General features: G+C 55.7%; 1 protein-coding gene across 4 annotated transcripts; it reads right to left on the reverse strand.

The window, feature by feature from the left end:
- Positions 1–706: 706 nt before the first annotated feature.
- Positions 707–10,473, reverse strand: Xirp1 (xin actin binding repeat containing 1). Of its 4 annotated transcripts, none has more exons than XM_031345082.1 (3): positions 10,356–10,473; positions 9,402–9,455; positions 707–6,782 (listed from the first exon to the last, which is right to left on the reverse strand). In XM_031345082.1, the coding sequence occupies exon 3, from the start codon at positions 6,776–6,778 to the stop codon at positions 1,307–1,309; it is 5,472 nt and encodes a 1,823-aa protein (XP_031200942.1). In that variant the 5' UTR covers positions 6,779–6,782; positions 9,402–9,455; positions 10,356–10,473; the 3' UTR covers positions 707–1,306. The 4 variants fall into 4 exon arrangements, with proteins under 4 accessions (XP_031200942.1, XP_031200945.1, XP_031200943.1 ...); XM_031345085.1 differs by lacking the exons at positions 9,402–9,455; positions 10,356–10,473 and adding an exon at positions 9,100–9,208 and having other exon boundaries at positions 707–2,997; positions 3,395–6,782; XM_031345083.1 differs by lacking the exons at positions 9,402–9,455; positions 10,356–10,473 and adding exons at positions 6,977–7,030; positions 9,100–9,125.
- Between the last annotated feature and the right edge of the window lie 1,329 nt (positions 10,474–11,802).

Consider the following 11,802-nt stretch of genomic DNA (forward strand, 5'->3'; position numbering starts at 1 on the left):
AGGCACTAGCCCTCTTTCTGATGTCATCTTTCTTGTCTCCTTCTGCTCATGTTAAAAGTTAGTCTCCTCAGACCCCACCGGATCGTGTAGTCATCCCTGTGACCTACAATGGACCTGGCATAGAATGTTCAGTGGTTTCTGAGAGAGGAAGAGCGGTTCTCATTGCATTTTCCAGCCAAGGATCTGATCCCTCCCTTCCCAAGAACACCTCCTGCTTGGCACACAGCACCCTCTGTGAATGAGAAATGGCTGAGCCACTCCGGACATGGGAAGTCTAGTGGGAATGCTCTCACCTCTTCCTGTACAGCCTGGCTGTATGGGGTTGCTGTCCCATTCTGAGCCAGGATTTTAAGAATTTGCCCTGGAATGCTATCTGAGAACATCAGGAGGGAGGCAGAGATAAGGGGGCGGCAGAGTGTCGGCCTGTGGCGTGTTGATGCCTGTGGTACCCATCTGCGTGTGTATACATGCTTGAGAGTGGTACATGGCGTGTGTGCGCCTGTGGTGTGCATATGTATGTGTGGTATGTGTATATGAGTGTGTAGATAAAGTGTGGTGGATGCGTGTACACAAATAACACAGAGCAGGGGAATGCCGGGGCTTCATCGTCTGTGCCGCCACAGTCAGAACAGGCACCTGGTGACTTTGACTGTCCCCCCTGTGAGTGCAGACTCTGGGGCAGCCCATACACAGTCGGACGCACAGAGCAAAGAATCTCTTTTGGGTTTATTTTTGGGTCATTTTTCCCGTTTGGGGTGCAGAGTGGGGATGATGGGGTCAGGAAGGATGGTGTATCCCGCTTCTCGGAACACTACTGACTGCTAGAGCTCTCTGTGCCCTTTGGACCGCTGGTGATGAAGAGGCAGGCACCCAGGTTTCTTTTGGAGCCTTTAGTCCAATCTCAAACAGAGACCAATGTCATGTCCAGTCTGCTCAGCCCAGGTCCTCACCAGGAATTGAGACAGCCAGATGCCATAACCAAAGAAGAAGGCTGACTGTGGAGAGACACAGTGGAGGGGTGACTCAACAGCGCCAGGTAGTGAGATGCAGGCTCACGTGGTTGAGTGTGACCTGAGCTAGCGTGGACTAGCTCTACAAGCACTTGTCGGATCCTGTCCCTCCTATCCGGCTTTCCCGTGGATGGTTGCTTTACGTTGCTTGTCCCTTTTCAAGAACTTACAAGGCAAACTCTTGAAGGTCAGCTCTCTGAAAGCCCCATTTTTCTTGGTCCTTGTTCCACATGTGCCTGTGACTCAGTCCTAGAGCTTTGGGGGAGGTACCCAAGACGGGTGGGAGACAGAGAGGCTCACTGGGCAGCCGGATGGAAGTGAGTCCATGTTATCTCAGCTGCTGCCAGGTCGCTGTTGAACCCGGAGGGGCTGTGGAGAAACTGCCTTAGCATGGGAGAAGTATGGAGCCGGAGTTGAGGGCCAGGCTCTGTCAGCGGGTCTGCGTGCTGGGTGATGGTAGTGGAGGAAGTGAGGACTGTATTCCCAAATTGGTCCATCTCTTCATACTGCTCCATCACTGTTCTTGTAGCTCCATAGGACTTGGAGGGAACAGACCCAGTCTGGAATTCCAGAACATTCTTTGGCTGCCCTGTGGGCACAGAGCCTCTAATGACCATCTCCTTTGTCCCAGCCTGATCCTGGATATCTCTCTGGTAGAGCAGGGCTTGACCTATGTTCTGACCTACGTGTGTATTTTTCCCTGAGATATAATGGCTTCCCTGAGGGCTAGAAGCTTCCGGAAGCTTCTTCGTAGCTGATTGGACAGAGATGAAAATTGGAGAGGAGGACCCTGAGCAGGAATGGGAGACTTGTTGGAGACCGGGCTCCGCTCGCGGTGTCTCCAGCCTCCTGGAGGGCAGGACGGTCACTGCTGCCTGACCTCTGGCCTCTGCGTGATTTCTGATCTTGTCTTGACCTTGCTGCTCAGCATGGCTCTCAACCTCTTCTTGGCTTTTGACTACAGGTGGATCTTTGACCTGGCTGGAGCCTGCCGGTCTGGCTCGGCTACTGGTGGGGACCCTGTTCACACTGGGATCCTTTGCAGTTCCCTGTGGAGGGCTGCCTGTGCGAGCCTCAGATTGGAGGCTCGACATGGAGCTAAGAGCCTTGCGCACTGCTTCTTCGATGTCCAGCAGCCGGACGAGGGTCTGTTCTTTCAGCTGGGCAACCTCTGTACTCACCCGAGTCAGTTCCCCAAAGGCCTCCTCCACTGAGGCCTCAGGCTTGTGGGGGGCAGTGGGAGCCTGAGGGGTTCCCCCTCTCAGCTGGGGTACACCCTCAAAGAGCTTCCTCAGGGCCTGCACATCCACTCTGTGGGTTGCTTCCTCCTCCAGGGTTTGCACTTGGCTCAGGAGACCCTGGAGCTCTTGATGGCTGCCCTGTACAATCTCTGGGCTCTTAGGGGTATCCTGCTTGGAACAGTCTGTGGGCTGCTTTTTGGGGGAGATAGGGTGCTTTTGTGGTAGGCTGGAGTCATTGTTGAGAGTGTTCAACTTAGAAGGCTCAGGGCTCTGGCCGTGGCTGCTGGTTATCTGACCCCTGCTAGGTCTGGAAGCCATAGTGCTGAGTGGATGCTGATGCATAGGTTGTTTCTGCTCCTTGGAGCACTCAGCCAGAGGCAGGCAGTCCCGGCCTGCTATCGTGGGAGCTTCGGCTGACCCAGCGTTGGCTACACCTGGCTCACCTGGTTTGTGGTCTTGTCCGGCTTCTGAGATTCTGGCGGAGCCTGCTAAGGGCTTGTGCGACCTCTGAGGAGGGTGGATTTGGCTTAGGTGTGCAGGTTTGGGAGGCACTGGGGGTTTCTTTCTCGGAGGCACAGTGGATTCCGCTTTGGAGGGCGTTGTCTCTGACCCATCAGGGGTTTCCTGGCCCACGGGTCTGTTGTGAATATGAAGACGGGGTTCCTGCAGGGGCTTGGAGGCCTGCTGGATGGAGTCCTCCTGGTGGTGGCCTTGAGCGGGGTGGTCAGGTTCTTCTGTCACAGCAGCTGGGAGAGTAGGAGGGGGAGGAACAGAGGCATTATGGGAGTGCAGGCTGGCACCTGCAGCCTGGGGTTTAGATGTCAGAGTGTGGTGAGTTAGAGGGACAGTCTTCAGGGAGGTGTCTGCTACCTGGGGGCGCTCAGGCGAGATTTGGGGCATCACATTTCCCAGAGGTCCCCAGGCCCTTTGGGTATGACCCCCAGGTTCATGATACCCTGGCCTGGGGCTCTGACCTTGGTCTGCCTGGGGCGGGCTGTCCCTCGGTTGGGGCTCTTTTTCAGAAGGCTGGATAGCCCCAGGTGGGTCAGAGGTCCTCACAGGGTGAGCAGCATAGATGCCATCCTGTATGGTCACCCGCCCCCTAGGCAGCCCTCTGGGGACAGCAAAGCAGTCCCCACTGACCTTTCTGGGGACTGCTGGGATCCTGGCTTCACTTCCAGCCACAGGCCTGATGCTGCCTTGGGTAACCCTGGTGGCAGGAGTCGGTGTTTGCAGAACATCCTGGACAGGCATGGAGGTGGCTGCAGGGTCAGAGCCCCGTGGGTACCTGCTCAGGACCTGCTGGTGCAGGCTTTGGGCCTCAGCGGTTGCCAAACGCAGATTTTGCATGGCTGCCTGGAGATCTGGAGCCCCAGACCCTAGAGGGGAAGCAGTGGCTCCCCCTGGTCTTCCCGAGCCTGCCTTCCCTTTCTGCCCAGCGTGGCTGATATCCATTTGCTTCCTTGCTTCCTGCAACGGAGCTTGGGCTACAGGCCCCCCATTTGGAAGGACCACTTTCCCAGCTGTCCGAGGTGGAGGTGGGCAGGGTGTGGACCCTGAGACTTTCAGATGCCCCATCTCCATGATGGAGTCTAATGGGGTAACATGTATGATGCTCTCAGTTGGGGGCCTCTGGGACTCCTCAGTAGCTGGTACAGAACTTGGGTCTGTTGGTGGCTCCCACCGCAGACTGTGAAGGCTGTGCAGGTCTCCTTTGTCTATGCAGCTGGCCAGCAGCTGCACACTGCTTCTTTCAGGGGCCCTGCTGGTTAGCTGTGGTTGGAGGGAGTAGGCAGTCAGTGCCACTAGGCCCTGTCCTGTCTCTTGCATCACCAGCCCCGTCTTTGCCACAGAGACTCCCAGGCCACAGGCCAGCAGCTGCTGGAGCTCAGGGTCCATGTCTTCAATATTCCCAGGGCCACCAGGCCCCGGCAGCTTGAGTGGGTGGAGCTGGAGCTGCCCAGCTTCGTCCTCTTGGACCAGCAGTCCCCGCTGGTCCACATCTGTCCGACGCAGCACTTGACGGACAATCCTGGGGAGCTCACCACACACCAGCTCCTCCTTCTGTACATAGGGGTGCCCCTGCCCTGGGGTGGGGAGCACGTACTTGGCGAGGCAGAGCTCCCCTGGTCCTCGGGCTTCCATGAGGATACCTCCGTGGTGCAGTATGCCAGGGGTGGCATGGAGTGTCTGAAGGGTTCTCTCGGCTGCTGTCTCCTGCCTCTCTGGTGTCCCATGGTCTGCGGAGACTCTTGGCTGTTCTTCCTGGAGGTTGTCCCCTCTGATACTCTCTGCTGCCAGCGAGCCCATGGGGCAGTTTTCAAAGAGCCAGGTGAATTTATGCACAGAGCCTGTGGGGATGGACCCCGGGCTTCTTGCGGTCTCCTGTACCTCCTTCTTGCCCGCCTCCAGAGCCTGGAAAACCTCTTTCTGCCGAGATACCTGCCCGGAAGGGATCTCCACCCGGCTGCAGTACCTCACAGGCTTCCTGCCACTGGATTGGCTTGAAGCTGGCAGGGATTCGGTCTCAAAGACATGTCTGTCTGTCTGCCTGTCTCCAGCCTGGACCTGGCTGGTTTGCAGGTGCTGCTCCCCAGAGCCTCCTGTTTGGTTCAGAGACTGAGGCCCAAACATCCAGGTGCAGGACTGTGTCTCAGCCTTGCTCGTGGAGTCTGTGGCCTCAGAGTTTCGCTTCTCTGCCAGCTCACTCATAGGGTAGGTCTCAAACAGCCAGCGGATAGCCTGTACATCACCCTTCTGGGGGAGCTCGGGAGGGGGGCCTCCTGGACCCCTCCCCTCCTCCTCCCTTTTCTGTTGCTCTTGTTGGTGGATCATCTCCAGTGGCTGTGTCTCAAAGAGCCACCGAGTGGTGCCAACATCCCCAGCCACCACTTCCTGCCGAGTGATGCCTCGTACCACATCCACGGTACTGGGGCTTCTACCCAGCTGCTCCAGGGGCTGTGTCTCAAACATCCACTTGTAGCCCTGTACGTCACCTCCAACTACCTGCTCTCTGCTGACAGAAGTCAGGGCATGAAGCTGCCCCCTGTTGTCCTGCATAGCATATACGGGGGCGTCAGCACCCTGGGACTGCCCAGTAGAATCGGTCTTTTGTCCTCTGTTTATGTCCCCATAGGCTGAAGGCTCACCCTGCCCGATGCTGTCCAAGGGAAGGGTCTCAAAGAGATTCTTGAAGGTTTTCACGTCCCCTTTCAACCCCTCGCTCTGGGGGACACCCTGAGACAGAGGCAACGCCGAAGTGCCATTACTGGATGGACACTCAGTCACAAGTCCCTCACCCTTCTGGTGACCCACCCGTTGCAGGTGACCCACTTGAACCTGGTCTCTGAGAGCGTCCAGGGGTTTTGTTTCGAATAGCCAGAGTGTAGTGCGGACATCACCAGGAATGACCTCCTCCTTGGGTGGAGCCTCTGCCTCGGTTTCTCTTTCGCCCTTCAGAGTGTCCAGGGCACAGGTTTCAAACAGATGTCGCTGATGTTGAACATCTGGACCAGGAGGGATGAGATCCGGAGACGGCTGAAAGTCCTTCTCATCCACCAGGATCTCACGAATGGCATCCAGAGGTTGCGTCTCAAAGATCCAACGAGTTGCACTGACATCGGGCAGGGCTCCCTCCTCAAGGGAGATCCCCCGAATCACCCGCACCTGGCTGGGGTCCTGGTTGAAAGCATCTAGAGGTCGGGTCTCAAAGAGCCAGCGAGCGGACCTCACCGCATTGCTCTGAATCTCCTCCCGACAGGCAGCCTTGACTTCGTGGATGGCGCCCTCTGCATCCTGGATGGCACATAGAGGCTCCGTCTGAAACAGCTTCACCGTTTTCTTCACATCACCTTTCAGTTCCTGAATCTCTGAGCGCAGCTCTAACGGGCTCTGCTCCTGGATAGAGGGACGGGAGCCCAGCCGGTCCAGGGGCCTAGTCTCAAAGAGCTTTCTGGTTCCCTGTACATCTCCAGTGGGTGCAGGTTCCTTCAGGGTTGTCTGTGTTGCCTCCTCCTGGCCTGTTAGCGCATCCAGGGGCTTGGTCTCAAACAGCTGTCTGGCAGCTCGGACATCACCCCCTGACGGCCGGGGTCCAGCCGGCTCCTGATCGGAGCCGTTGGTAAAGGAGCCTTCCTCAAACTTTCGAGAGGTGGCCTGAACGTTGCCACCTGACACAGGTTCCCTGGCAGCTGGCCTCTCGTGATCGCCAATGGCATCCAGCCGCCAGTTCTCAAAGATCCAGCGCATACATTGAACATCGCCCTCAGTGGGCTCCTCCGAACCGAGCACCTCAGCCAGGTCCTCAGCCACAGCCTCCTCGAGGTTTTTCCGAAGCTCGGGGTGGATGTGCTTGTAGAGACGGCGGAGCTCGCTGGCTTGCCGCTGCTGCTGAAACTTGGAGAAGGATTCCTTGGGGGGTGGCGGCGGCAGACCCTCTGGGGCTGAGGGAGGAGGGAGGGGCAGGTCCTCTCCTGTCCTCATTTGGATGGTTGGTGTAGGAGCTGCCTGCATCTGGGCATCAGCCATCTTTCTGGGGGGGAGAGGAGAAGCTGAGTTAAGTGAGGATGCCGTTCCTGGGTTAACTAGCAGGAGAAAGGCTAGGGACTGTGTGGCCACTACTAAGAGGCTCCCACATCTCTAGATATCTAGCCTGGGGCTCACTCTGGGGCTGGTGTATGATAGCCTATCCACGCATCAATATGAGTTCCTGCTTCCTAGTCTCACCTGGGTCACTGGGATCAAGCAGAGCACAGCTGGCCTGGAGACTCTTTCCAGCCCCTGAAGAGATCCGAATATCCAGTAGGAAAGCTGGACGAATCACCTACATCTCCCTCTGTCAAAATCATTTATCCCCAGCAGACTCCCAAGGGAGGGAGCTGAAGAGTGCTGTCTTGGGTAAAGTCTAAATCAAGGTGTCCTTAAATGAAGACTCATTTCCTATAGTGGTGAGATTCCCACAGACACCACCAGAGGGCGCGCCTAGCACGTTTACCAGAAACCTTTCTCTAACCTTCACTTCTTGGTTCTCTCCAACTTTTCCCAGGCCCCTGGGTCCACAGACCTTGCTGGCAAAATAGAGGCCCAAGGAGGGGAAATTGCTCATGTTCAGGCAGAGCCAATATTTGAATTCCAGGTCAGGGTTTTCGCGTTTTACATGTAGGCAGGGTCTTAAGTAACCCGCATTGGCCTCAAACTCGAGGCATAGCTGAGTGACCTTGAACTTCTCCCTGCTTCCACCTTGCAAGTGTGAGATTTCTGGAATGTGCCACCAGTCTATGTGCTGGGGATTGGACCCAGGCTTCATGCATTCTAGGCCAGCATTTCCCCGGCTGAGCCACCTTGCCGGTCCTGGACTAACTGCCTCCTAAGTTTTCATCTCCCCGAAGCTCTCTGCAGTTAAGGATAAGAAGCTTGAGTTTCGGGTCAGATCTTGCAGAATGAGATACAGGCTGTGCTGACTTTGAGTCCCTAGAGCTTACGGAAGGCCTGATTCCCAGGAAATAGCAGGACTGCGTGTGCTGGGCTTTGTTATTCGCCATGCACCTCTCTAATCCTGCATCCCTAGGAGAACTGGAAGGTGACTATCCAGGGTATGCGTGTGTGGTAGAAGATTGCGGGGCCGAAGTCCCTTACGCCAAAGCAGCTCTGGACGTGAGAGCCCTGCCCTGGCTCACAGAGTGCCCTCCCCAGTTGTGTACCAGCAAGCATAGCTTGGAGAGTCTCTAGGGCAGGGCTTCCAGCCAGAATCTAGATCCTGACCCCTCTCCTGCTCCAGCTTCCAGCAAGGCATGCCTCTCCCTGACTCTCCCTCCTCACACTTCAGAGGCCTCACACTGCTCCAGCCATCTTCTGCTCTGTTTCATGTATGTCCTATCTGTCTTGTGACAGGTGTTATGACAGTCCCCAGAGGCCATTAAGGAAAGAATGTAAAATATGTGCCCCCTCCTGCTGGCCTGACCCACTGCTTAGCCCTGCACTTGGCACTAAATATAGCTGAGGTCCAGGCCTCGGCCAGACATCATGGCACTCAGAAGGAGGATCCAGCTCTGTCAGAGAGACGCGGTGTGCCCACGCCCCACGCCATCTCTCTCCATACTTTGGACTCCTAGAAGATGCTGCCTTCTGCTTCCTGGGAAGTACCAATGTATTTGACCTGTAGGCCAAGCTGCAGATACCCATCGCTCAAAGGGATCTGAGGGGTGAAGCAGGAATGCTGGTGACAAGAGCTCGGGCATCCTCCTGACCTCTTGTCCTCCTGACCTCCTACCTTGGAGGGAGGAGAAGGGAGGGGTGCTTGCCCTACTCCCTCCTTGGCCTCTCCACCAGGGATATGAGAAGAAAGCAAGATCTGACATGCCCTTACAGAGCCCCAAGCAAAACCTCTGGGTGGTCCCTCTTGTCTCTGGGCTCTGAGTAGGAGACCACACACAAACCCATGCCTGCCCCCACTTCTGCTCTAAGTAGTCACCATAAGGGTGACCTGGGCAGATTTCCTATACAGACCACCAGCTGCCCCCAGCCCAGATTCCCAGGGACCCCCAGAATCCTCGCTAGGGTCACAGAAGCCAAAGAGGTCAGACAAGGACCCACAGAGGCCTGTTGTTAGGGTGTACAGAAGCCCAGCAAGGGGACGGGGGCTGCCCATGGAGGCTCAGCTGAGACCTCTGAAAAGGCCGAGGCAGTCCTTCAGGCTCCTGGCCTTCCCGGGTCTACACTCGTCTGGCCTGAGACTCCTAAGGACAGGTTTGGGGGTAGGTTTAGGATATAGTAACTTCAAAGACTGTCCATGAATAGGTCCCCTATGCTGAGACAGTCACTCAGCACTGCCAACTACTCAGGATACCCACCTCCACCTCTGGCCCTCTATGGCACCAGCCTGCTCTAGGTGCCTACCTACCACTAGGCACATTCAGACCTGATCTCTCCATTGTGAGTCACCCCAGGCTTGGTTGGAGGATTTTCCCTATGGGGCGGGAGAATGGCCTGGGACAAAGCCATCCCGCCCAGGCCACCTCACAATGGAAGCTGCTCACAGGGTAGCCTGGGCTCAAAATCTCTGGGGCTGTTTATGCTAAGACCGTGACCAGCAATAGCTGGGCACTGGGCTTGCCCTGAGTCATGTTCTGGCTCTGGCTCTCGGGTCTCTTACCTTCCACCTCTCTTCCCTCTTTCCTCACAGTCTCAGGCTTCTTGAGAGGAAGCCCTGAAACAAGAAGAGTCCTATATCAGCATTTTAATTTCCTTTTCAGACAGAATGTCACCCAGTTCAGGTTTGCCTCTAACTCAGTAAGTAGTTGAGGATGACCTTGAACTTCAGGCCCTCCTGCTTCTACAGGACAGAGACAGACTACAAGCATGCAACATCTTTTCTGGTTTTATTTGGTGAACTCAAAGCTTTGTGCATGCTACGCAAGCACGTAAGCAGCTGAGTTGTGTCCCAGGCCCATCGATGCAGCTGGGCAATGGTGGCTCACGCCTTTAATCCCAGGACTCTGGAGGCAAAGGCAGGCGGATCTCTGAGTTCAAGGCCAGCCTGGTCTACAGAGTGAGTTCCAGGACAGCCAGGGCTACAGAGAGAAATCACGTCTTAAACAAAACAAGAAACAGTCAAAACTCCAGGCCAGAGTGATGGGCCAGTGGTATAGGAGCCTCCTGTTACTTCTGAGGACCAGAGTTCCATTCCTGGGAGCCATATACATGGTAAAAGAGAGAAACGACGTGCTCTGATCCCGACACTTTCACCACGACACACGGACCCACTCACATGCACTCAAAATAAACAAAACTGTAATTTAAAGATCAAAAACCACAAGGCTCCCGGCGACTATCTGAAACTGTCTCTCGATGACACTAGACCAGAGAGAAGCTTCTTGGGCCCGCCTGAAGTAACCACAGCGACTTGTGAGCACACACAAACGCTTGCTACCTTCTAGAGAAAAGTCCTGGTGCCTTTCCTCTCTGGGGGCCTGTACACCTGTACCACACCCTTTCGACACCTTCCCGCTATGGCTAGTCTCCCTTCTGACACCCACGCTGCAGAGTCCAGAGGGCCACGGCCTAGAGAGGCCGCCTAGCCTAGAACGGGAGAGGGGAGGGTACTCACCAAGGGTCTGGTGTCTGGGTGCTTTGGGTGTCTAGGCTTGGGGTCTGATGCTCTGCGGGGATTCTTTGATGTTAGTTCTGTTCTGTTCCGTTCCTGGGTCCCACGCCTCTCTCTGCCTTGGCTCTGGGTCTCTGTTCTCTGCCAGCCAGGCAGCTGCCTTTATCTGGCTGGCTAGGGGTGGGTGAGGGTGGGGGCGGGGGAGAGGCTATGTTCGGAGTATTAAGTGGTCCGGTTATTTTTAGGGCTTGTGGAAGTCACTTTTCCATCCTGGGGAATCAGTTACAAGTCCTTTGGGCTGGGGAGGGGTAGGGTGGAGGAGGAGTCCCATTCATCCCAAGTCTGCCCTGAGGACTAGGGTGGGTGACTCAGTCATGGATGGAGACATCTAGGTTATTTTGAGGAGATGAATAGGGGGACACTTGAATACGAGTAACCCTGTCCTCTTATCCTGCAGGCCCCCTCTCTCTATGCTGAACTATTGGGTTTTTTGTTTTTTTGTTTTTTTTGAGACAGGGTTTCTCTGTATAGCCCTGGCTGTCCTGGAACTCTGTAGACCACGCTGGCCTCAAACTCAGAAATCTGCCTGCCTCTGCCTCCCAAGTGCTGGGACTAAAGGCGTGCGCCACCACCGCCTGGCTCTGAACTATTGTCACCACACGTGGTCCACGGAGCCCAAAGCTCAGCAGCTCCCCAAAAGCAGGACCAGGCTTCTCACTACTATGTAAGGCTTCTACATCTTCATGTAAAAGGCTCAACCTCTGTTTCTCTCTGTGCAAAAACAAAGCTAGCCTGTTTCCTGTCTATCCTTGCCCTAGCTCCACAACCCAGGTCTTCGGAGATATGGGGGAAGTAAACTTGAGGGTGAGAGAGATTTCTGAAGGAACAGGCCCTTGATTTATCAAAAAATCTGAAGGACGGATCCCTCGCCGTGACCTGGGTCCATAGCTACTTCTAGACTCTTCCCTCTGACTCAGGGCCCAGACTCTCTGGGGATGGCGGGGAGGACCTACACATGGAAGCTGAGTGTGGGGTTATTTCTGACCTTGGAGTCATCATCTTTGTGGTCACAGATGGAGTGACAGACTGTGCACCTGTCTCTTCCTCAGTCACACGGAGCCCCAGGGGAGGCTTTGTCACTTGCTTGGCACTAAGGCCCATCGGCCTGTGTGGAGAGATGCCACAGAAAATACGGAAGAGGCTTTTGACCCAGGTAGTTGTAACAGGAACTGCAGGCACCGCCTCTGTGTAAACGCTGGGGGCCTCGGAGCCGCAAAGGCACCTCCTGCAGGAGGACCTGATTGAGGACTGCCTGAGAGAGCAAGGATTGCAGGGGGTGGGGCAGACCATGCCAGCCAATTGGGAACTGTTGTTTAGAAGGGATGCTTTCTTGGGACCAATGGGACACAGGTGGAGGGTATTAAAGGAGCTTGCAGCAGCCTTCAGAGAG

Source organism: Mastomys coucha, unplaced genomic scaffold (assembly GCF_008632895.1).
Source record: "Mastomys coucha isolate ucsf_1 unplaced genomic scaffold, UCSF_Mcou_1 pScaffold23, whole genome shotgun sequence".
In the NCBI taxonomy this organism is placed as follows: domain Eukaryota; kingdom Metazoa; phylum Chordata; class Mammalia; order Rodentia; family Muridae; genus Mastomys; species Mastomys coucha.